The sequence below is a fragment of the Miniopterus natalensis genome, chromosome 2 (assembly GCF_054644295.1).
Source record: "Miniopterus natalensis isolate mMinNat1 chromosome 2, mMinNat1.hap1, whole genome shotgun sequence".
In the NCBI taxonomy this organism is placed as follows: Eukaryota; Metazoa; Chordata; class Mammalia; order Chiroptera; family Miniopteridae; genus Miniopterus; species Miniopterus natalensis.
In genome coordinates, this window is record NC_142082.1 from 8,760,193 (window position 1) to 8,784,808 (window position 24,616).

The 24,616-nt window shown below is 42.3% G+C and overlaps 1 protein-coding gene across 3 annotated transcripts in view; it reads right to left on the reverse strand.

Moving 5' to 3' along the window:
* FAT1 (FAT atypical cadherin 1) overlaps positions 1–24,616 on the reverse strand; it is a 108,144-nt gene that overhangs the window by 46,643 nt on the left and 36,885 nt on the right. For all 3 annotated transcript variants that reach the window (XM_087814105.1, XM_087814103.1, XM_087814104.1), the window contains exon 3: positions 10,987–11,301. In XM_087814105.1, the coding sequence (XP_087670231.1) occupies positions 10,987–11,301 (315 nt within the window). The remainder of the gene's footprint in view (positions 1–10,986; positions 11,302–24,616) is intronic.

A 24,616-nucleotide genomic window follows, 5' to 3' on the forward strand; every position in this document is an offset into this window, starting at 1 on the left:
CTTCAGACAACTCCTACTTCATCACTCTAACCGGTTTTCTTAGTATCCTGTTTTCACAAAACTACCAGTTAAAGGCTACTCAAAATGCTTCTCTAATTTGTAAACCAAGGGTTTGGGTTCCCATGTAATTTGAAGTATTTATTTTTCAATAAAGCAATGCTCTGTTTTTAATGAGAACAAAAGACTATTTTGTACGTTAGAATCTGAGGTTTTCTCAAAACATACTTACAGACTTTTTAAGAGAGGTTTAAGGAAAAGGCTTCGCCACGCTTAATGGTGTGAAAATGTTGCTTTGGCACGAGTCTGATTTTCATTAGTTAAGAACCTTTTAAAGTTAAGGTCTTTTTTTTTCCTATCAGCAGCTGACCACCCCTCCTGATTGCAGTTTTAAGTAGTTGGAGAACGACAGGATGAGCCCCCTCTAGCTGCCCCAAAGTGCCCATCGGAGAGGCATCGCCAGTGGTAACCTGGCAAGGGCGAGCTGGCCACGCTCCCAGCGGGACACACTGCCCCCGGCAGGCGACGGCCACAGCGAGTCCCGGCGGCTCGCACAGAGGTGCCCCTTCCCGGCCGACACGCGGCACTTCCGACGGCTGGTCGCATGTACCGACAGCCTCGCCGCCAACCGCCGAGGACACAGAGCAGGCTGACCATCGCCTAGGTTCGGAATTACTTCTTCTACAAGCTTCAAATGAACTCTCCTCTGTTAAGTCAAACGCAACCTTAATTCCATCCAAATGCCGTGAAGTCTCCTGTCCCTTTACCATCCGTGTTAGCCCAGCTCCCCTATCCACGCCTTCACCTCCCAGCTTACCCGTGGTCTCTGAGGCCTCCCTCCCTGACTGGCTCAGCCTGGGGTCCCACAGCCGGGCCCTCCAAGCTCTTTCATTCCCTCTGTCATAACAACACCCCCGGTAGGACAGTCGCTCATGTGAAAGTCTCCTTTTATACAGTGCAAAGCCGGTGGGACCACACTTTGTCTTTCGTGTAAATCTTGGTTACACTGCTGTATCTCTATTGCTCTAAAATAATGCTTAAATGTGTGAGCATGTGAATTCCTTAAAACTATAAAAGAGCAGAATTTAAAATATGTAAATAATGACACAATCTTACAGCTTACATATGTATCAGCTAAAAGAGAACCATTTAACATGCATTCACAGGCAGCATGTGTCAGGCCCTGCGGCAGGTACCTAGGTGACAGTGGCGTCCGGCGGACTGACATTTAGAGGCACAGATGGGAATTGTGCGAGGCAGACACAGGGATCTGCGTCGGGCCACAGTGCAGAAGAGTCCGGGAAGAAGAGAGCGGCAGGCCTACCGGGAAGTAAAGAGATTGGTGGCCCAGTCCTAGGAAGGGCCACCGATGTCCAGAAAACCATGGAGAAGCCCGCGCAGCAACAGCTGGAACAGAGCCCTGTGTCCCTGAAGCCAGGGCAGGGGGTTTTAAAGAGGGAAGCCCTCCTCCACCTCCGGAGGAGCGGGAGCCAGGAGGCAGGGAGGAGGCTGGCGGAGGCCCTCCTGTAAGAGGAGCCCGCTTCCCTGGCCAGCACCCAGCGGGCGAGTGGGGGCTGCAAACTGAGGGGCAGGACCTCACCTGGGCTAACCCACACCAGCCGCCAGCCTAGCGCGGCCAGTGACACGCAGGTGACACGTGAGACAGCTCACCAGCGTGTGCGCTATTTCAGACAGACAGACAGACAGACAGACAGACGGCCGGCCCTCTCCAGATTTACACACTCCCACTGAAAGGAATCCTGCGTCGCTCCTTTCTCTGCCCTAATGCCAGCCCCAGAGACAGGCTGTGCCTCCTCCACAGCTGGCACAAGGTAGTGAACCACGAGAAGCGGGACATCAGTGCTTCTGGGACTTTCATACAAAATCAACGCTGAAGAGAAAACGAAGTTTCCTGATGAAGCGGGAACAGGCCAGGCGGGCGGTGGTCCGAAGGGGCAACACCGCCTTACAGAAACCTACCTGGGAGCTCACCGTCCCCAGACGCTGTCCGGGCAACCCCCCACCCTCCCGGTCCAGCCAGAACGCGCGACGCATTCCAACCTCCTCTCACGTCGCAGCCCCGCTAACCCCTGCCCACCCCCACCTCTGTGATAAACATCATTTCAAAAATGAACCCAGTGTGTGTCTTTCCTATATACTGGCACATGTTATTAACCTTGAAGGTATTAAACAGCCTACCATAGGGCATCCATTTCTCTATTTTAAACATCTGTGCTCATCTGTAATGTTTATTACTAAATCCCAGAAAGACATATGCTTATTAGAAACAGGACAATATTTCCAAACTGCAGAGTAGCCTTTAAGATGCTCAGGTATCTGAGCCAAAGAGAAGTGAAATTGTTCCAAGGTCATCAGTAAGTCACTGTCAAAGCCAGGATTAGAATGTAGTTTTCCAGACCCAGAGGAGAGGGTTTTTTTCCCCTCCCCATTGCACCACACACTGCTTAATTGATTGCATTATGGTATTTCAATGCTCCATAAACTCCGAGCTGTGGCTTATATAAAAGTTAACAGGTTTGGGGGGGGGTGACAATAGTTAATCAGTATTCATTTAACAGGTCCAAAAATGCAAGTTAGAAAATAAAACTGTGAGTGAAAGCAGGCAAATGCACACGCAAGTGCTGGCTTCTGTAACTTTGTGCTTTATCTTTCTTTTCTGCGAAGCACTGTTAAATTAAAAATAGAAATGAAAAGAGAAAACTTTCTTTCCTTGGCCTAGAAAAACATCCCATTCTGTAGACCAGCGATTTTCAGCCTTTTTCATCTCATGGCACATAAACTAATTACTAAAATTCTGTGACACACCAAAATAGATATTATATTTTTTGCCAACATGACCAAAAAAAAGTTGTAATTTTGATTCTTTCACACCGGATGGTTATGGTTGTGTTGACTATCGTTATTTTTTTTTTTTTATTTGACAGTCTAAGGGGAAAGAGGTCAGTGCCCGACTAAATGGTCAGGTATTGCATGTTTTAAAAATTCTTACAGCTCATCAGTTAAAAATTGCTGCTGTAGATCAACACTATTATAAATGTGGGTGGGCTGAGAGAATAGATATCGTATCTTCTCACCAATTAGCAGTTCAAATTTACCCCATAAATGTATATAAAACTAAGAAACCAAACTTTCCTATGTTTTAAGAATATCGTTAATAACTATTCGTAGCCTTTCTAGGCCACTTTAGACATTTAGAGAAGAGTTCATTTAAGGAGAGAGAGAATGGTAGGTTAACTGTCATGCTTCACTAGAAAATTGTATTCTTTGACATTTCTTACAAATCAATACCAAAAACCATCAACAAACTGCTCAGTTTAAGAGATCAAACAGACTTCACAAAGTAGAATGCACATACAGGCGAGTAGTAAAGGATCAGTAGGTAAAGAGAATGTGTCCCAGGCCCCACAGGTGAAGCTACCTCGGCGTCTGCATTCAGCTACTTTGTGCCGTCCACTAAGAATACAGGTGATTAGGACAGTCTTGTTTTCAGAGTGTTCAAGAAACAAGGAGGTGGGTAGAAGACAAAGACTACGTTCAAGAAACAACAAAGGGGGGGGGGGAGATGCAGGGTGGAGGGGATCAATGGGGAAAAAGGGGGACATCTGTGATACTTTCACCAATAAAGATAAATTAAAAAAAAAATACAGGGACTAACCAAATCTATGGAAAATAAAGGAGGCAATAGAACTGATAATCATTCTAATTTTTAAAGTAAATTATTAAAGTAAGCAAAGCACAGTGAGACGGGGAAGCAGGAGACAATAACTGTAGATGCCACGTAGCACATGATGTCACTCTGTCCACACTTCACCATGGGACGGTCTAGTCTACAGATCTGTACCCAACCAGCTTTAATAAGTAAAAATGTTCTCGGAACAAGGCTGTTTACTGGAATTTACAATTTCACAGCTGAGGCCCTGAGGCCTGCACAGTAGGTGGACAGAGGGCTCCACAGTCCACAGGCAGGCAGGAGAAGGGCAGAAACTAAACCAAGGGCAGCACTTTCCCGTCCAAACTTTCTAAACCCTCTCTTCCAACAAGTAAAACGGAAATCGTGTCAATTTCGCTAATTTTTAAAATCTGTAACAGTCAACTGGAAAGTAAGTACTAAGCGGCAACCACACACACGCTCAGTATAGTGTTTGGTTCTATGGTGGTTACAATAAATGAACGCAGGTGGGCCTGAGCCCGGACTGGATGCCCACCGAACACAGGCAAGACCAGCACCCGCACTGAACACAAAGGCAAAGCAGACCTGCGGAAGAGAGTCAGGGAGGCTGGGCATCGCTAGCCCTAGCCCCATTCTAAAAATACAGATGGCGAACGCTCAATTTTTCCTACGGTTATCACTCAGCATCCATCCCCTTGGAGCTTTAGGCCATGAGCTCAGAGATACTCCACAGCATTGCGCTGTCTTTATTTAGGTGCTGTTCTAAGACTGCATCTAACTGTAGCCCGTCTAGAGCTCTTCTGGCAGCTGTGGCCGTCTGAGCAGCTATTGTCTGTCACTGCAGCCCTGGTGCCGGCAGGATTAGGCCTGGAGCCAAAAATGGAATTCTATTCATGGACCGACCAGTCTGGAAAGGAGCTCAGATCTCATGCAGTTCCAACTTTCAGTCCCAGAGAAAACCCTAATAAAATAGATCAAATGACCAAAGTGAAGTCACACAGGTAGTGGCTGGGCGGGAATTTACACCCAGAAATCCCTAGACTTCTCTCTGGCTTTAATTCTATCTTAGTAGCTGTTTCTTATTGGAAACTAATGGCATTAACACTCAAGATACACATAAGATCAAAAGCCACGTGTGACTTACTGGAAATTGCCTTCATCATTCCTATAAATGTCAGATGTAGCAGCAGAGATAGAGGGGGAAGAAACTCAACCCATTTTTAAGGTTAACCCCATGTTGACAAAAAAAAGTGTAACTGCACTTAGGCACTTAAATGCAAAATCTTAAAATATTGGTCTTTAAATCATTTTAGCAAATGATATTAAGCAACATGTTAAAAAAACTAGAATACCACTTGAATCCTAAGGATTCAACATTAATAGAATTTAAAAGAAAAAGGTATCATTTCAACCTGGATAGAGAAAAGGGAATGAATAAAATGTGACTTCTTTCAGACTTTTAGGATAACACACTTCGCTATAAAATTAATACGCAGGAGAACAGGTAAGAGAAATCTATAGATTCTTCCTTATAATATTTGCATATCTTTGGGAAAAGAGTACAAATAGGTAAACTTATTTTTTTTAAAAATGAATTCCTGCCATTGTGAAGTGACTGGACCTTCACTTCCTTCCTCTGCAGCTATCAAATGTTACCGGAAACCCTTGGAAGTTGTTTGCAGCTGTAGCTATTTCCTATTGCACTTTGTTCAGCCTCTGTTCCAGCCACAATAAAATGCCACTCACTCTGATTGAGAAAAAAATAGTTACAATATGATACTGGACTCTTCTATGGATGACTATTCCTATTAGCTACTATAGCATTTTATGGCTTTACCATGCTTTAGGAATTACTACATAGAAATTATATATACATATGTGACTAAATCTGTCTGGAATCAAATAACATTTCCTATATTGAACATAAAATAATTCCATATTCAATACTCTATCCTACATGTAAACAAATAAAAAACAGGCCACTGTACAAAGTTGTCCTCTACAAAGCATAAGAAGCTAGAACTTAGTAATTTCAGCATTAATTTCTCAACTCAGAATAAGGGACTAAAAAGATGGATAAAACGGTAAAGATCTGGTAAGTATACATACAGTCAACTGTGAGACCTGGAGTATTATTAACACACCCGATGAAAAAGCAACAGCTGAACTTCCACTTCTAGCCAGGGGATCACACTCACCCTCCAACATGAAACAAACAAAAAAACAGACAAAATAAATGAAATAATGGTTTCTGGGACACCAGACAAAGAAGGATGGTAACTCCTGAGAGATGGAAACGAGGGAGGTGAGACCTACTGCCCTGAGACAGTTTCCAGTTGCTCCCTCCGAGGGGAAAGCCAAGAGAAATGGAAGTTCACGTCCGCACAGAGACTCACTCTCAAATGTTCACAGTAGCTTTATTTGCAATAGCCAAGAAGTGGCCAGAACACAAATGTCCATCAACAGGTGGCTGCATAAACAAACTGTAGACCGTCTACACAGGGACACACGGCAATGAAAGAAAGGAGCATACGAACGATGGGACTCACGACAACATGTGTGAATCTCAAAGAGTAAATATGCCCCCTGCAAGAAGCTTCACCACGAAGAGAGTGCACACTGTGTCCATCTATCTATAATTTTAGAAAATGCAGACTAATACTCAGGGACAGAAAGCAGATTAGGGGTGGCCTGGGGACGGGGGCAGAGAGAAGAGGGAACACTGCGATGACTATGTTCACTGCTTGACTGTGGGGATGGTTTCACAGTTTCATAGCTATGCCCAAACTGAGCAAACTGCAGACTTTAAATATGTGCAATTTACTATATGTCAATTATACGTCAATAAAAGTTTTCAAAAATAAAAAGCAATAATTGCTTTGTGTCCTAAACATGGAAAATACCAAACACACAGATAAGAGAAAAAAACATTGGTCTTTTCTAAAGTTAACACTGCAGAATTATCTGCCAAGTATAAGCAGCATATCACTCCTCCAAAGTTAAAATTGAAAACACTGACTAAGAAGAGGCTTTGTGAGGGTCACTTCAGTTTCCCGAGGCCACTTGTAGACAATGAAACCGTGAAGCACACTGGTCCCCATTGTTCGGGACGCCCCCCCTTCGCTGTCCTTGACATACCACAAACGAAGCTGTGACGCGCTTGCCTGCAGGGGCTGGGGCTGTGGAGGTTCAGACAATCTAACATTCTGCACCCTTATCTGTCTCCCACCCTGAGCAACTGCACAATTTATATTAAAAGAAACAAATTTACCCTAACTGATATTGGATGTAATCAAACAATAAAAATGTTAGACAAAATTCTGGTGTCAACAAAATTGTGCGTGTATCAGGAAAGGGAAATGGATCGAGTCTCTTCGGCCTGTACACCCTGGAAAACAACCGCCCATCATCCTGCTTATAAACAATATAATGAGAACCATCTGAGGAGCAGAAAGACAGTTCCTGGCACCACATTCAAGCACACAAACTTTGGCGAAAAGATAAAAGACGTTCGAAAATGTTCATTCAAGCTTGTCATTTAGAACCCAAAATTCAGATGATCACATCCAGTCCCAGGAAGATTTTGTTTTGTTTTTTAAATGTTTTGCCACATTATGACACAAGGAGAAAGGGGTGCTGTGGAGATTTCTCTTCTCCAAAGTGACTTCGTGAGGTCACTGGACTCATGTTTATACAAAATGTTCCAAGGGACTGCATGGAGACCCTTGAAAATAGGTCACTGTTTATAAAAATCACAAATATCACCCTTTAACCCTTACTCTGGGAGTTAAGGTTTTCCATCAAAGGTAACCATTCTCCCAGACACCCGTTAAACTGTGTCTCTTGGCCACTAACTTGCCACTCCTTCCAAGTGTCCCCCACCGTGAGGCACGGCCCCACTTCCTCCAAAGGTGTGCATTAGAGCCTGTCCCGCACTATCGATCGCACACCCACCTTTCTCTCTGCTCTTTCACCCACGCAGACCAACGTCCACAGCATCTCTTAGCATGCTGCATGCAGGGCAGAAGCTCGGCATACGCTTGATGCATAAACACATGATCTCAATGGCAATGAATGTAGGCTTTCTCCAGCCTGCCGGACAATCCCCAGGGTCCTAAATTTATCTTCCCCACTGAGGAGCAAGTTCGGCTCATTTTACTTCATCAGATTTGTTTATCCAAAGGAGATGCACAAATATATTACCTTCTGTATAGTTAACAGAGCAAACATCACATATGCAAGTGAGAGAGGCTCTGGAATCTTTCCCACAAGCGGTTCTGAGCGCGCTGCACTCTGCACGCAGGTGCCTTACTGACCAGGCGTGCACACACAATCACTGATCACAAAAATGCAGGCGCCTGGAAGCCAGTTTCCCCAGGATCCCAGAGGTAAAGCCTCACTATTGCCCAACCCTCTTGATTTCCAGCCCAGTAATTTTCTCCCTCAGCCACTAATTATTAAGGAACATGATTTAAGATCTCCAGGTGGTGTTCTGGGTCAGTAAATCATGGGAACTTTCTCTACCAGACTGTCTTTCATCAGCTTTCCCAATCTGGCCTCCCATAATCCTGACCTACCCATTAACAGTAAGTCTGCTTTGAAAGTTTCCAGAAGTATTCTTTGAAGCATTACACTTTGGACCCTGAAGATCATGCCCAAATTTCCTGCTGAGTTCAGGGAACACAGTCATCTAGAGACAGACCCTGTGAAAGTGTATTCAGAATATTCTATAACAATGCCCATGCTAAATATGGTTATTTCTTGATCATAAGAGACATTAGGGGACTCACGGAGCGATCAGACTTCTTTACTAACCATAGAGTCTATAATATACTTCACAAATATGCCTGCGTAACTAACTATAGTTATTCTGCACTGCCATCTGCCTTCAACCTATAAGAAAATAAACCCTCTTTGCAATCCCCGTGAATCTTCTGCTGTCCTGGCAGCAGGATGCGTGTGCCTCCTACCCAGGGGTAGCACGTGCGTCCTGATGATAAGATGTCTCTGCAGACACGTCTTCCAAGCGTCGTCAGGACAGAGGGATGTAAAGGGAGTGGCAATGCCACACTAATCCCATAGGCACTAGCCGTAACAACGCAGCAGTGATACCATTATTTCAGAGGCACCGAGATAGCCAAGGCTTCAAGGCTCCCCACCCACAACAGCTCTAGCATGGAATTTCCTTAAGTTTCTTTCTTCTTTCTCTTTCTCCTCAAATATACATTAAGTCCAGACCTGTATTTGCTCCGACATTCCAAAGGCCATTTATGGCTTTCCTGCCTGTCTCTTCAAGAGAGAAGTTAGCCTAATCTAAAAGACACCGTAAGAAAAATAAAAACATGCTAAAGTCTAATCCATCAAACATTTTTTAAAAAGGGGTTGTTATGTTACATTCTTGAACTACCACCTCAAGGCTTTGACTTTTAGATTTCTCTCTTTCCCAAGGCCTGCGACACCCTGTCCCCTGCTTTCAGGCAAATTGTTCCTTCAAAATTCTTATTAATTTCTAATCTTTCTTCTTTTACATTTTATAGCTGATTTTTTAGCTCTTAGTTTTCTTTCAGCTGATTTCACAAAAAGAAGGCTGAACATGTGCAGTAAAAAGAGTATGCAACGACGTTGCTTAAACAGGCCTTTTATTAATCATTCAGAGATGCTGTGTCAGGTCTTCATGTTCTTGTATAATCTCTTAATTCCAGCCCTTTTCCATAGGCTCAGGGTCCTGCGCCCTGCCCCTGAATGCTTCCAAAAGAAAAAACTCTCAGGCCCCATTTCTCTTCTATACAATTAAATTCTTATATGGCTCAATCACTCTTAAAATTCAATTGCTGGTTTTCTATGACTCCATACCTCCCTCCTATGCTCCATCAGAGGAGCACATCAGACTCTTGCCAAACAGGTGACTATCTCAAAGTAAAAGTAAATCCTAATACACTCAAAATCCATCTTAGATTTATGTTTACTTTTAACTATCAAGAAAGACAGTCTCTATGAATGCCAGGTTGAAATATGCTGACAAAAGGTTTAAAACTAACATTTTAACATACCTTTCAAGACAGATATTACACACATGCGCACTCTCTATTAGGAATCTTTTTATAGACATTTGGGGACTCGAATATTGAACTCAAGATTCTTTCCACCTTAAGGATTGCTTTCTTTTAAGTTCAACAAAGGAAATTGTGAAATAAAATGATACCAAAAAAAGGAACAACAAAGATTGCTAAGGATGCTGAGAATGTCTTTTTTTAATTTTGATTTCTGTATATATTTTCTTGACATACATCAAACAGAAAACCCAGTAACTGAACAGGCGGGCTCCCTAGAATAAGGAAGGACATAAGCAAAACCATGACAGAGGCATGCAAATTACAGTGACTCACCTCCCTGAGAATTCCTAATGAGATGCTACAGAAAAGTACTGAGTCACCGAAATGTCTGGGTTCAAAGGCCAGCTATCTATTTGATAAGAAGTTTTATTTTCTTACAAATAAACTGTCCTCTCAACATCCAATGGCGGTTCTTGTTTTAACTCTAATCAAGAAACCGCAGAGCAGGAGTCCAAAGGTGACGCGCTGGGTGCATCAGTGGTCGCCAGCTTCCATCACACAGGCGGCAGCTACGGGGAAGCTCTTTGCAAAATAATAAAAAAGCAAACCAAGGACTGAGAAGGTAGATGTACTGTCCAATGTAAAAGAACAAAGATTAGATGTTTGTAAGGACTTTGGAAGAGGATTTTAGAGTCAAGAGGCTTTCTGCTTAGAAGTGGGGGGTGAGACATTGAGAGGAGAAAACAGAGGAAGACTTGAGGACCAGTTCAAGAAAGTCACTGCTCCCCATCTGAAAACAGCTGACTCCTGGTCCCTACTGCTACAGAGACTGCTTGTGGGAAAATTCCAAACAACCTAACAACAACAGAACTGCTGCGAACTGTGAAATAAAACTCTTTTGATATTCTTCATAAGAGGTCATTAAGAAAACTGGAATACTTCACAGCTGTAGAATTTGCAGTAAATTTAAGATATATCACTAATTTAGGAGCTATTACTGAAACAATGGTTGCTTTTTAACCTGCAAGTGAAAAACTCTACTAATGAGCAAAATCATAAAATAGCTTTACAAAAGCAAATTCAAAGAAAAACCACATTTGGATTAAATTTTCATCTGGCAAGAGACCTGTTTGGAATAACTCAGACACAGAATAATTTATTAAAAACTAAAGAAAAGCAGAACTTAAACTTTCCCGTCGGGAGAGCACACACAAGAACATTTCACACAGTCCTATTAACACGTACCTGTCTTAGGGTGTATTGAAAAGAAGCCCTGTGGATTTCCACTCGTGATTCTGTACGTCAGCTTGTCACTAGAGCTGGAGTCCGGGTCCAGTGCCTCGATGAGGACCACGGACACATCCTTGGGGGAGTTCTCCATGACTTCTGGGTAGTAAACGGGCTCCGAGGCCCGCGGCGCGTTGTCATTGACGTCCTCCACCTCGATGTAGACCTCGATGAACGACGAGAGAGGCACAACGCCCCGATCGGTGGCGTAGACCGTCAGCCAGTAGTGGGAGGTGGACTCGCGGTCCAGGCGATCTGAAGTCTCTATGACGCCTGGGGACAAAGAAGGAAGACATGAAGTAGCGGGCCAACGGCGATGAAAACAGCCACGCTGAGAAAGTGTCAACCGCAGTGACGACTCTGATTTACTGGGCGCTACGTGTCACAGCTATGTGACCTGAAGCAAGTTAGCTAATCTCTCTGACTGTGTCCCTTCCTATGAAACAGAGACAATGACAGTCCATTCCCCTGAGGTTGATTAAATGACCTCACACACACGTAATGATCAGAACGCGACTTGGTACATCACACTGGCTATTAAGGTATTTGTCATTATTAGGACTGGGTGCCAGGTGCTATGTGAAGCGCTTCACCAGTATCATCTAAGTCTCAGAACCACCCAGTGAGATGGATGGGTACTCAGAGATCACCTAATGGCCCGATACTTTGCTTTTCCAAGGATGAAATTCATGGTTGGTTAAGATTTGGTGACTTTTCTAGATTGAATCAGGGAGCCAGAGACAAGACCAGAGCCATGGCCCAGATCGGAGTCCCCACCATCTAGCACCCTTGCTCCCCAGCTGCGCTCGTGGGGCCCCTGCTCCAGTTTAGTGGAGGCAGCTGGAGCCACGCTCCTCCACACAGTCTTAGTTTGGCAGACACACCCTGCACAGCAGCTAAGAAACACAGAGGACAGCCTTTCAAAGTCCAGAGTACGGGACTGCTCAGGTCACTTGTGGACTGAAAGCCTGGGTTTCTTTTAATCATAAGCACATGGCAGGACAACCAGTGTGCTAAAAATATACATTCTCCCCCTTACACCATAAGCTCCAAAAGGGCAGAGGCCACATGTTTTTCAAATATTAGTACACCCAGCACTTTACCCAAAGCCCACTAATTATTCCTTAAATGAATGAACAAAAATGAATAGATACCTTAACTGGAGTTGGTACAGAAAAGTCCTCAATTAAGACCCAAACTAGGACACATATCTCATTAAGTCAACTGGGAAAAAGGTGGAATTATATAATTACAAAGAAGAAGGTGTGAGTGTATGGTTTCAGCCCAGCCACTGAAATTAGTCAAAATCTCACTTGATCCCAGGATTAACCTCTTCTCAGGATGATGAACAGTGAAAATATCCATTTCTCTTAGGCAAATCATGTCCTTCGGCGTTCCCAAAACATATCACTGCATTTTTTTCTGGTGCATTAACCATTCCGAACGAGTACTGCTTTTAGGGTTCAACACAATGGTCCATGTTGGACTCTGAAAATCCTACAACTCTTGAATCACTGAAATTTCCCATTTAATGCAATTCTCCTTCAAAGGTTGCTAAGAATTAATGAAGTGAGAGTAATTATAAGCTTGTGAATAGCAATAAACATTCATTTTATGATAATCTAGTTCACATTTTAATATTTAGTAAGTTTGCTATTTATAAGTTATAAATCTTTTGGGGAGTGTTACATATTACCTAATATGCAAAATAAATGAGATTTTTCTCCTATTAACTACCTCAAATAAGCAAATATTTAAATTTATAAATGGATCTGGAATACTACTCATAGAAACATGGAATAGAATCTCAGAACTCTTAAACAAAAACGAGCTAACTGGTCTATGTAGCAGAGACAACCATCAGATAAACTCAAACACGTTTTCCTTTCTCTTTGGTCCAAGCATAGTGTATGTGCTCTGCTCACTAAATTAGTAAAAGAGTATGTTTTAGCTTGATGAGTGCCCTTAGCAACCAAGAGAAAATAATCTTTTCCAGTTTCAATGTCTCCTCATTCCCATCAGCGGAGGGATAGATGAAGGCAGTCGGGGAATACCAGGCGTTCTCTCCCCTAGGATCGCATGTTAACAAATGAGCGCACACAGGCCCCTCTTGTGTTCTGCCATGTCATTAAAATGCAAACGAATTCACCTAGCAGGTGAAGGATTATTAGAAAATTTCAAGAGGGCAGGTACATGGTGCTTGTCTTCACCTCCTTCCAGTTCTAATCCTCAAACAGGTCGTGCTGCTATCATCCACTTTTGTAAATTGTGTCCCTCGAACCGTGATTTGTAGGCCTTAAATGACAACAGTAATTATGGACCCAGATTTGTTCAGCTTCCTGTATGCCAACCTTGTGATAACTGTCTTACAGGCATTACCTTATTTAATCCATCCAACCTGCCTACATATCATGGATGCAAACCTGGGATTAAGAGAGAGGAGGAATGCTCCTGGGGTCACAGTAAATGGCAGAGCTGGAGTTCAGACACATTCTGGCTGCAGCGCCAGCAAATATCGTCAGTCCTGCTGTTGGTGAGACAAAAGTGTAGCACACAAAATTGAATGTGAAAACTCTGAGAAGTCTAGTTGAACCTCGTATTTTGTCCATTTCTTAACATGTCAGTATTCAGGAGGAGTGTTAATTGTTTGCGCATATAGAATAGCTTTTCCTAGTGTCTGGGTGGAAGAGAAAACTGTAAAATGAAAGTGTACTATGAGGTTTAAACCACTGGCAGCCAGCTCTTTCTTTTCCATCAAATTCCACTCTGAGTCTGGTGTGAAAGTGTCCAGACTGCACGGAACAGTTGTGGGTGGGGTGCCTTCTGCTGCGACAGGCCCTGGGGGAGCAGCCACAGCCTTCTTGGCGTGACCTCCTCGGGGGAAGTTTCCGAATTTCAGGTAATCTCCGGAAACTAATGAAGGTAAAAGTGAGAGAGCAAAGTGGCTCTACTCAAATATGGAAGAAAACTAAGACTGTACTAATTAGCAATTTAAATACTAAATATGCATAGCAAGATGCTTAGAGGTTCATATTTCATTAATTCATAGACTATATTTTCATAATGTATAGTGATTGCTATGATAGTTATGTTGTGATGTATTTTAATTACTACATGCTCATAAAAGAACAAGACTATTTAATGAAACTTACAGGTGACTATAAAATAAATTTTGACTGTCAAAGGGGAATGAGGGAATACTGAATAATTTCTAACCAAAATGCTCAAAGTCATATTAATGAAGTATACTTTCTGAATTTATGATAATTTAATAATACAAATACTTACTGTATGCCAAGGACTACACTAGGGGCTTTACATGCATTAAATCGCTTAAAGAACACAAAACTGTATGATTTTTATCCCAGCTTTATAAAGGTGAAAGCAGAAGCTTAAAGTAATCCACTTGCCCAAGCTTTAGAGCTCAAGAAACAAATCCATGGTCAACACTGACTTGGTTGAGCTGGGATCTGAGTCAGACTGATTCCAGAACTCAGGGTCTTCACCATCGGGCCAGACTAGCGATTTTCAACCTTTTTCATCTCATGGGGCCCAAGCTAATTACTAAAATTCTGCAGCACACCAAAAAATATATTTTTTGCCAATCTGACAATAAAAAAAGGTATAATTTTGATTCCTTCACACCAGATGGCTATTTTGTGTTGGCTGTTGTCATTTTTTTATTTGACAATCCAAGGGAAAGGGGGTCAGTGCCCCTGACTAAATGGTCAGGTAGTGTTTTGTGTGTTTTTTATATATCTTTATTGATTTCAGAGAGAGGAAGGAAGAGGGAGAGAGACACAGAAACATCATTGATGAGAGAGTCGTCATTGATCGGCTGCCTCCTGCACGCCCCCTACTGGGGATTGTGCCTACAACCTGGGCATGCTCCCTGAACAGGAATCGAACCTGTGACCTCCTGGTTCATAGGTCAATGCTCAACCACTGAGCCACCCCAGCTGGGCAAGAGAGCAGGGTTTTTTTAAATATATCTTTATCGATTTCAGAGAGAGGAAGGGAGAGGGAGAGAGAGAGAAACATCAATGATGAGAGTCGTCATTGATCGGCTGCCTCCTGCACGCCCCTCACTGGGGATCGAGCCCGCAACCCAGGCATGTGCCCTGACCAGGAATCAAACCTTGATCTCCTGGATCCCAGGTCGATACTCAACTGTTGAGCCACACCCGGCCGGGTCAGGTACTGTACGTTTTCAAAATTCTTGCGGCACATTGGTTTAAAATCACTGGGCTAGACTGTCATCGTTAGCCGCAGCATCACTGTCACACACCCCACAGCACCAAGGATGCTGGAGACCATGGGGGGAGGGGGACAACAGCCATGATGAGAGGCTACAAGTTTTCAACAGCTGAAATAAGAGTCCTCCCCGCACTTAAAGGACACTAAAGGAGAGAAGATCCAAGGGCTCTGCTTGGCCACAGAGTTGCAGCGTCTGGTGCCTAAGCACTATTCTAACTGTACATCCTAATTCTAGGCACTATACCAAAAGCATAAAGCAGGTGGGGAAAGGACATACATATGCAAGGCTTTGTGTGTTCTGCTTTTTAATCTGTCTGTTCAGTCACAAGATATAACCCCCCTTGACCCCCAAGAACAAGCTGAAGCCCTACACTGAGCTCCCATCTGGAACCCAGGAAGAGAAGTCAAGTTTAGGAGAGGCTAGAAACAGACTAGACAATCTGCACAGAAAGACTAGCATCTGAAAGTCAAGAACTGTAGACTGGGAACCCCTTAGAAATCCTCAGGGCAGCTCTCTTGTTGTTAAAGAAAGTTGGAATGTTTTGCCCAACTTCAGGAAATTACACATACAGATTCCAGACTCCAGAGCGAGGCACCTGCTCAATCAGGGCTCATCAGAAACCCAACCATTCTTCACACGGATCCGGTTTTAAGTCCTAATCCCTACACTTCTGTTCCCAGTCCTTCCTAAAGCCACAACTAGCATTTATAGCTGGATTTCCTCTGTAACTTCAGCATAAACTTAACTCATAAAACGGAAACAACTTTTCAAAATTGTATTATGAAGATTTCTAATTAGTGCCTTTAACATAGGAAACCAACACAAACTTGGCACCTGGTCATCACTGGACGTGAACCCATCAACCCACTGGGTTCGTTCTCAAAACTCCCTCACTCCTCTCTCACTCAATCCATGAGCTACCATCCAACTTTCAGTAACTTACTTTTTTGCACACTGAGTCATAAATTCACTTTTCCTGAAGCAATTCCCTAAGAAACCAACAACACCTTTACCTATTTAAGCTCTAATTTTAAGTATATTTCTCTTTAACACATACCCACAATAATACTGCATCTTATATACACCCATATACAAACTCTGAGGCCTCCCTCCTTCAAATATCTTACCTCCTTTCCCGCCATCTCTACTCCTATTTTTCATTTCCTCTTTTACTGTCTGAAACTACAGGAGGCAACTAGGTGACAAGCCCAGGCTTTCCAAACTCCCTCCAGCCAGACAAGAAGAACATCAGTGTTGTCAGAGAAAAATGCAGTGAGAAGCAGAAATGACACACCACCAGGTTATAGTGCACAAGCAGTAGTTAGGGTAGGAAACTGCTGCGTGATTCTATGTATTGTGCTCTATTGTATATTTTGAGCACAGAAGTATACACAAGCTTGCTATATAGACTTCCCAGTCATGTTTATAAGGAATCATGTCTTTGCTTTAATGAAACATTACAGAAGTAAATGCCTAGCTTTCCAATCTCAAGAACACAATGAAGACATTCACAGGAAAAAGTCGTTAATAAGATGAAAAAATGGAAAGAACCCGAAATCGGGAGCTATGAAGTAAAAATGTTTATCATTCCAAACATACTCTCCAGGACTCCAAAACCACCACCAGATGTCACTATGGAAACTGGTTTTAAATGTGAATACAGTGGAAAAACCAGACAGAAGGAAGAAAAAACAGTATAATTGTTCAAAGGGCTTGGCCAATGTCGCTGAAAATCTAGCTCAGGACAAAATTTCTTTCTAAAAGTATTCATTAATGTTCATATATTTAATTAAACAGGGACTCATGCTGTCTTCCTATAGCCTGATGATTGAAAGGTTATAAGGTACAATATTAGGTGCTCCAGTAAGTGGTCCAAAGGTTAATAAAGGTTTCAACAAATAACTAATTTCTACTACCCACCACTGATGTCTAATGCTGTTAACTCAAATTGTCCCTGAACAGGAAAAGCCAGCCTCCCTCTAACTGACACGGGTGGAGCAAGATGCTTTCAACATAGCAATTTCTAGGGCAAAAATAAAGTTATATGTAGCCACCTCTCTGCCAAAAATAACTTAACTGACTCAAATTTCCATGGCCACAGAACACCTTTCTTCCTGGAATTTTCCTATTTTCTTTGTTTAACAGGCCTTGGCCCCCTATCAAGTCCTGGTGCCAAAGCTTTCAACAAAATCTTAGTCTTTCTTCAGCTACTCCAACCCCAGAATACTCATAATCAGCAACGACCTGGCAACTTACAATTTGCTATAAACCCTACCCACTTTTCTGATATACACCATGTTACATACAGGGTGTGTGTGTGATATATAAAGTGAGATTTCTGGAATTTAACCACTCTTTAATAAAATTACTACATTAATTTAACATGCAATATTATCTAATACATCAAAACCCTTTAATTCCTTAGGAAATATAAGGACAGTAAAATATAATATAAACATGTTATATTTAATGTTTCTGCCATCAGTTGGCAAAATTATGTTGCTACTGTTGACTAAATTAGAGGAATAAATGAGATAAGAGTCTGTGTTAAGTTGAAGGCATTTAAGACTCTAAAATGGCTATCCAGTCCACTTAGAAAATGACAGAGAAACACTTTCAGCACTCAAATAAAAGCTTTATATTTCCTTTCACCTCAAGTATATAAGATGTTATTACTGCCTTTGCTGGTGTTGATAATCATAAAACATATGGAAAATACAGTCATGTTTAATGGCTTATTTTGCAGAGGAAAATTCTCTGCAAAAACTTCTAGTACTTTAAAAATAGAATGAAATGTACAATTAATTTTTTAATGCTTCAGGTATGTGTAATTAAAATTTTAAAATGCTTGAGACCACAAACATAAGGTAAATATCCTATGCTTTTGATAATTTTAATAAAGATATGTAGAATAAAGTCAACTAAGAAGCATTCCTCACGGGCTAAGCGAACAGCTAGGCAGCTACTCATATACCGCACAGTTCAAGAAACACCTACCTCTCTGCCCTCTTACAGCTAAAAACCAAGTAAACTCCGTTGGAAAATCACCTCTCCAGTTTAACCAAAGGCATGGTACCAATTACTACCATGAGACAACCTCCCCAAACCAAGACCTGCCATGAGTGTCATTCTGGGAGAAACATTTGAGACTGGGAGCAGAGCAAGCTCAGTGAAACGATGATGGTGATGACATTATCCAACAGCAAATACATATACGGAGCTCATGACATGCCAGACATTATATTAAGCACCTCTCACATACGAACTCATTTCATCTTTACAGCAACTCTAAGAAGCACTATGATCATCCCTGTTTTACAACTGAGAAAGCAGCTGGACGACTCGCCCCAAGTCACCGAGTTCAGCAGCGGTGGCACCGGGGTTCCATCGCACAGGGCCGGCTCCACCCAGACAGCCCGCCGTGACACCTCCGGGGCTCTGGCTGTGCCTCCTAATGGCGAGGAGCATGACAGCAACCGAACACAGGCTGCAGCTTCCAGAGGAAAGCTCCGAACTTCAATGGGATGGAAAACTGTATTTACCAGACGGGAAAAACTGGTTTTGTTGTTTCCCCAACATCTGGGGATCTGGGTAAGGTATCGATGCGGCAGAAACCTTGCTGTTCTGTGCCATCAGGACATTAAGCACATTCCATAGTATCTAGAGAAAAGGGGGCTGGTTTAACGTACAATGGTGCCTAAGATACAGCTTTAAAATAAGATGTGTATATTAATCACACAGAAGAATGTCAGTGATACACAAACTGAGCGAAAAAATGTAAACCTTTATAAAAGTGTACAAGTATGACCGTAGTTCTGTTTAGTTCCATTGCAAAATTTAAAAACCCCTCAAACACACACAGGGTAAAAAAAGGCCTAGGATAAACAATGTGATGAAGGGGAAATAAAGAAAGTCACCCTAATAAACTAAATTTTTTTAAATCTGTAGATTTCTAGAAGAATACATTTTAAGCCATATTTAAAATGCATACAATAAAAAGCCAAATAAAAGGTACCATCAAGTGCCTCAGAAGTTTTGTTAGTATAACCTTCCTGTTTTATTTTCCCTTTGAATCTCAGATATAGTTCCATTCCCAGTATGTATCTGTTTCGTTCAATCTGAGTAGATGTTTAACAACAGATATTCTGACAGCTTCGACATTTTAATATTCCAAAAGTACTTATATATGAAGCTACTTACAAAGTTTTGGTTCTAGGAAATTCTATAATTATAATGCCCAGAATTAGGTCATAAGTTAATCATTAAAAGGAAAGTTTTTTATAATAGCAACTGTCAATCTGTTTTTTTTCATTATTCAGACTGCCTGTTTAAATCATTTTAATTAAAATGTAGATCTGTCAGCTCTTTCAATCAAAATTGTTGCAATAACTTTAAAATTAGCTGAGGAAGCTTTCTGACTTACAAACTCACTAGAACTTAACATTAATTAAGTTCATAATCAGATTTTAAGCATCATGTTTCAAGTCCAGGGATTGCTTTAACTTTGTGAAAAGTCATTCCCATAGCAAGCTCTGCGAAACCACCTTTTCAGGCTCTGTGAGAAATGATTCCAAGTTCTGATTTCCATGTCAGAATAATTAATACTGTTAATGAGGGTTTTCGTGGATAAGCTCTCTTGAAGGGGATCATCCTTGGGTATCAAAACTATCATCTGAACACATATTCACTGGATAAAACCACATACACAAGATAGCCTTTGGGGACATTGAAATTCAAAGGAAACACTTCCCATGTCAGTGGCAATGTTCCTAGCAGTTTGTTTAATATTTTAGAAACTAATGTTCATCACTTTTACTGCCTTGTATTTACTGGACACACACTCAGCAAATGCTGCAGATATGCCCCGCTGTTTAACGCTCACAATTATTCTGTAAACTTGGTGGTCTTTCCTCATTTTCCATATATAAGTGCCGAGGGTTATACCTGAAAAGTCCCTAAAGTCACTTACTCATCATAACAGTAATATATTAATCATCAAATTAATTATTGCATTCCCTTACCAGTTAGCCACCCAAGAACTTTACATTACTAACTCGTTTAAGACTCAAAAGTTAAGTAGTTGCCCTAAGTTACCCAACTAGTTATCGAGTAGCAAGATGCAAAACCTGGCTACTAGCTCCACACAGTCCACACTCATAACCACTGTTGCTCTGCTTTTCCTACTCCTATGGGTTGGGTGGCAGAGTGTAATTCAACTGATATGTCTGACTCTCAAGTCTGATTCTTTCCTTGTAAGCCCAAAAATAAATCCACCACTGTTAATGGGGGAAAAAATCAAACACATCAACGAAAGTTTACCACCTCTAGCCCATGGTGGGAGGAATGACATGACTTAAAAGTATAAATGCAACTAGCTGTGGGCCAAACAGATCCCTGTACAGAATTCAAGAATGCAGGTAACCAAGTCTATTTAGAATAAAAAAGGAAATAGGATATACAGTAAAACAGAATCTAACATTGTTTTATATTCAGGAGGTTGGTGTGATTTATCATACCAACCTTTTAATGTAAAAATGCAGACTAAATGTATGTCAAATGAAACCTAACACATCTATGGCATTGCGTAATACTGAAATCACTGTGAGACCATCATAATTGAGCTGCAAATTCAGTTTTTATCACTAACTTTAAAATACTCAGGGTGGGTGGTAGATCCAGAGTTCTAAATCACAAGCCAGTTGTAAAAGTTGTGTATCAGATATTCCTCTTTAAAAAAGAAATCTGGTGACTTTTTAATCTAGTCCCCCAATACCTAAATAACAGTCTTTTTAAAAGCTGTACCCTATACTACCCTCTTCATCAAAAAGAATTTAATGTTATTCCTAATGGCCTGGGTCTTGCTAGAAATTAATCTGGGCCCTCACATTATTGGTTTGTACCTTGTCTGGTTCATTCAACAAACACAGGGTTCCTTCCTACTATCTGCCAGGCATGGGACAAGGCGATGAAGAATCCAAGAAAAGTAAAACAAGGTCTCATGGGAAAGATAGTTAAATAAAGAGTAATTTACTCCCTGGAGCAGCAGGGAGAGAAGGAAAGAAAGCACACGTGTTTCAGAAGGGCAGCCTTATATTTTAACAACCAGTTTACTTTAATAATTACTTCCCATCTGTTTTATAAATATCTCTTACACAAAGGTCAAATAAACCCTTCTTAGGTGATAAGCCCCAGCCTGAATTTTATGATGCAACACGTAATGATGTCATTTTTAAAAATAAATTATAATTCCATTTTATGAGAAAAGAGAGGATGTATCTAAAAACGGTGGGTTATGGGAATGAATTTTTTCTTCTGTGTCAATATTTTCTAATTTCCTACAAAAAATACATCTGCATTGCATAAAAATATTTTTTTAAACCCACATGTAGAAAGGATTAATCCAAAGTGCATTAACAGAACTCGAGAAATTCCAGAAATGTAAAAGCAGCCTTTAAAGGTTAAGAAGTGACTTACAGGTCTCCATGAGCCGAGTAACAACGGCCTGAAACATCTGTATTGCAAAGTATGCTCTAGCGTGAAGACAAGGCGCTATTCAATTATTAAAATGTCAATTGAAATGACCGAGCTTGTGCCAGACTCCTTGGTACAGAAGGGATGGACCGATCCTGCCGCCACGGCCACGGCCACGGCCACGGCCACCGCTCCCTGGCCCCTGTGTAAACACAGCTCTGCTGGGCCGCGTCTAGGGCTGGAGCGCACAGGCCGGGAGAGGGGCACGCTGTCCCTCTTCTAAGGCTTATTTAGGCTTCTGTGAGACAGATTCTAAATCCACAAGGCTGCAAGCAGTATTTATTTTCCTTAAAATAAAACCTGAGGCCCACATGCAGTCCAGCTATGCAAAAAGGAAGGTGTGTTTTACATGAACTGAACACCAGTTGAAGCAAATAAAAACCCCACTGACTTTTTGGCGCCGGTGGTAATGAACCTGTATAACACCCCTACCCCTCTCCTATCCACTCCCAAGTAGCATTTCTCTTGAACTTTTGATCAAGTGGGAAAAAATACCAGTTTCTCTATTAAGTTCTATTTTAACTATAAAGCAAGTTTTTCAGTTTTAAAAATCCAAATTATTTTACAAATTGAAAAGGTGTAATTTAGAGACAATATTCAATTACTTTTAATATTTAATTTGCTGCCAAACCCAATACCATAAGAATTCAGAAACTTAAGTTAGGTGAAGCTAACCTAGTTATGAATTGACTCACTGACTCTAACGGCTCAGGAGGAACTTCAAGTATACCATGTTTTGTGCTAACAAACACTGCAAATTAAATCAAACACCTACAAATAATGACCTAAAAGCATTGCAAGATTTGATTATTTAAACCTTACTAAGAATCTGTTACGATAAAACATCAATTTGTAAATACATCACCCCTTAATTTACCTATCTAAATTCAGATTTTCTTTAATGAAGAAAGGAATGAGTGACAGACCTGAATGTAGCTGAAGGTTACTAATTTAATACATATTTTAAAATCACAAAAGGCAGGGCACCCCTATATTCATCAGTGGATTCTAAAACTAGAGAGAAATAATCAAGACTGAACAAATCTAGAAAATCCAGCATTCACTCACAAACAGAACAATCACAGCCAAGATTTCCCAGTGGCACTGTGATGTGTACATAGGGATTATATAATCTGCACTATTTTAAGCAATCTGGAAATTTTTCATGGAGTACATACTCTGAAACACTGAATTAAGGCACCTGGAGAAAGATTCTTGCTAATTCATCAGTTTAGAGTATATGAAGATATAATTCTTACTTGAGATAAGAGCCTACATAAAGAATAGATTGGTGGGTCTTAAATTACTGTCACATGTCTACATTGAAAAAACTAAAGGCAGGCCCTGGCCAGTGTGGTTCAGTGGTGGAGCACTGGTCCGAGCGACGAAAGGTCTGGGGTTCGATTTCCAGCCAAGGGCACGTACCTGGGTTGTGGGCTCTTTCCTGTTCCCCGGCCCCAGTTGATGTGTCTCTCTCACATCGATGTCTGTCTGTCTGTCTCTCCCCCTCCCTCCCTTCCCATCCCTCTCTTCTACTGTCTCTTAAAAAAAAAAATCAATGGAAAAAATATTCTGGGGTTAGGATTAACAAAAGAACCTGAAGTAAAGAACTGAATTAGGGAAAAACCAAATACACAGAATAAATAACTTCAGAGAAAAAGCAACTTGCTTTTAATGATTTTTCAGAAGTAGTTAAAACAGCAATACGATTTCAAGGGTTTATATCCAGAAGAAAGTCTATTACCAAGGAGGAAAATTGGTTTGGAAAACCATCAAAAATGAACAGAGCGGTCAGACGAACAGAAAGAGCACTTTGCTCTTCTCCTGGTCGCTAAAGATCACCAGCCACCACAGAGGCCCCCGAGGAGCCAGGCTTAATGCTTGAACCGGCTGAAATTCAGGGCAGGCCAGTGGGCAGGCGGGAAAAGGCGCACCGAGCAGCGCGAGGGCAGGGCTGCCCCTTCCCGGGCCTGTCCCGCGCCCCCCACTCACCGTGGGCCGCAGGCCCAGCGCACCGCCTGCCCCGGCCCTGCCTTCTCCCGCCTGCCTCACGCTCCCACCCTCACGGCCTGTTTGCACCTGGGGCCACTACAAAAGTTGTCTTCACATGGCTGGCTCTCCATTCCTGTCATTCCTGTCATTCAAGTGCCCGCACACATGTCCTCCAGAGAAGTCCTTCCCTGAGCCCTCAACCACCAGCAGCGCCCGGCCCGGGCTCTTTCCTCTGCAGCACGTCTGGGCTGAAGGCAGCATGTGCCCACCTTCCCCACGCGTGCACCAGGCGCGTCCTTGCAGGAGGAGCCCCCCGAAGGCCACACAGCAGCGCGCACCCCAGCAGCGCAAGGCCCGGCCCTGCACAGGCTCGGCAGGCGGGGGCCGCGGGGAAGCAGCGGGCGGGCAAGGCCGCCTGCCATCCCCCAAATCTTGCCGCTGTGACATCTCCCCGAGCGTCACTTTCAAAGTCCCCTGCTCCAGGGACCAGGCAGTGCTCGAGAGGGCGGATGCACAGTCTCTGCGGCACACTTACTCTCCCCCTCCAAGCCCGAGCTCCTTTCCCCCCAACTTCCTGCTGGGGTCCAGGACAGTCCAACCAACTGGCTTTTCTCCCTAAGGGCGCACACAGACCCATCAAGGATCCTCAGGGCTCACTGTCTGGTTCTCTCCCTCTACTCATCTGGACTTACCCGTCCTTTTAGGGATAAGAGATGGCTTTGAAAGGGGTTAAAATTCCCACAGTGACCCCTGAAATGTTCACAGAAAATTAAAAACCACCAAAAAAAAAAAAAAAATCACTAGCTA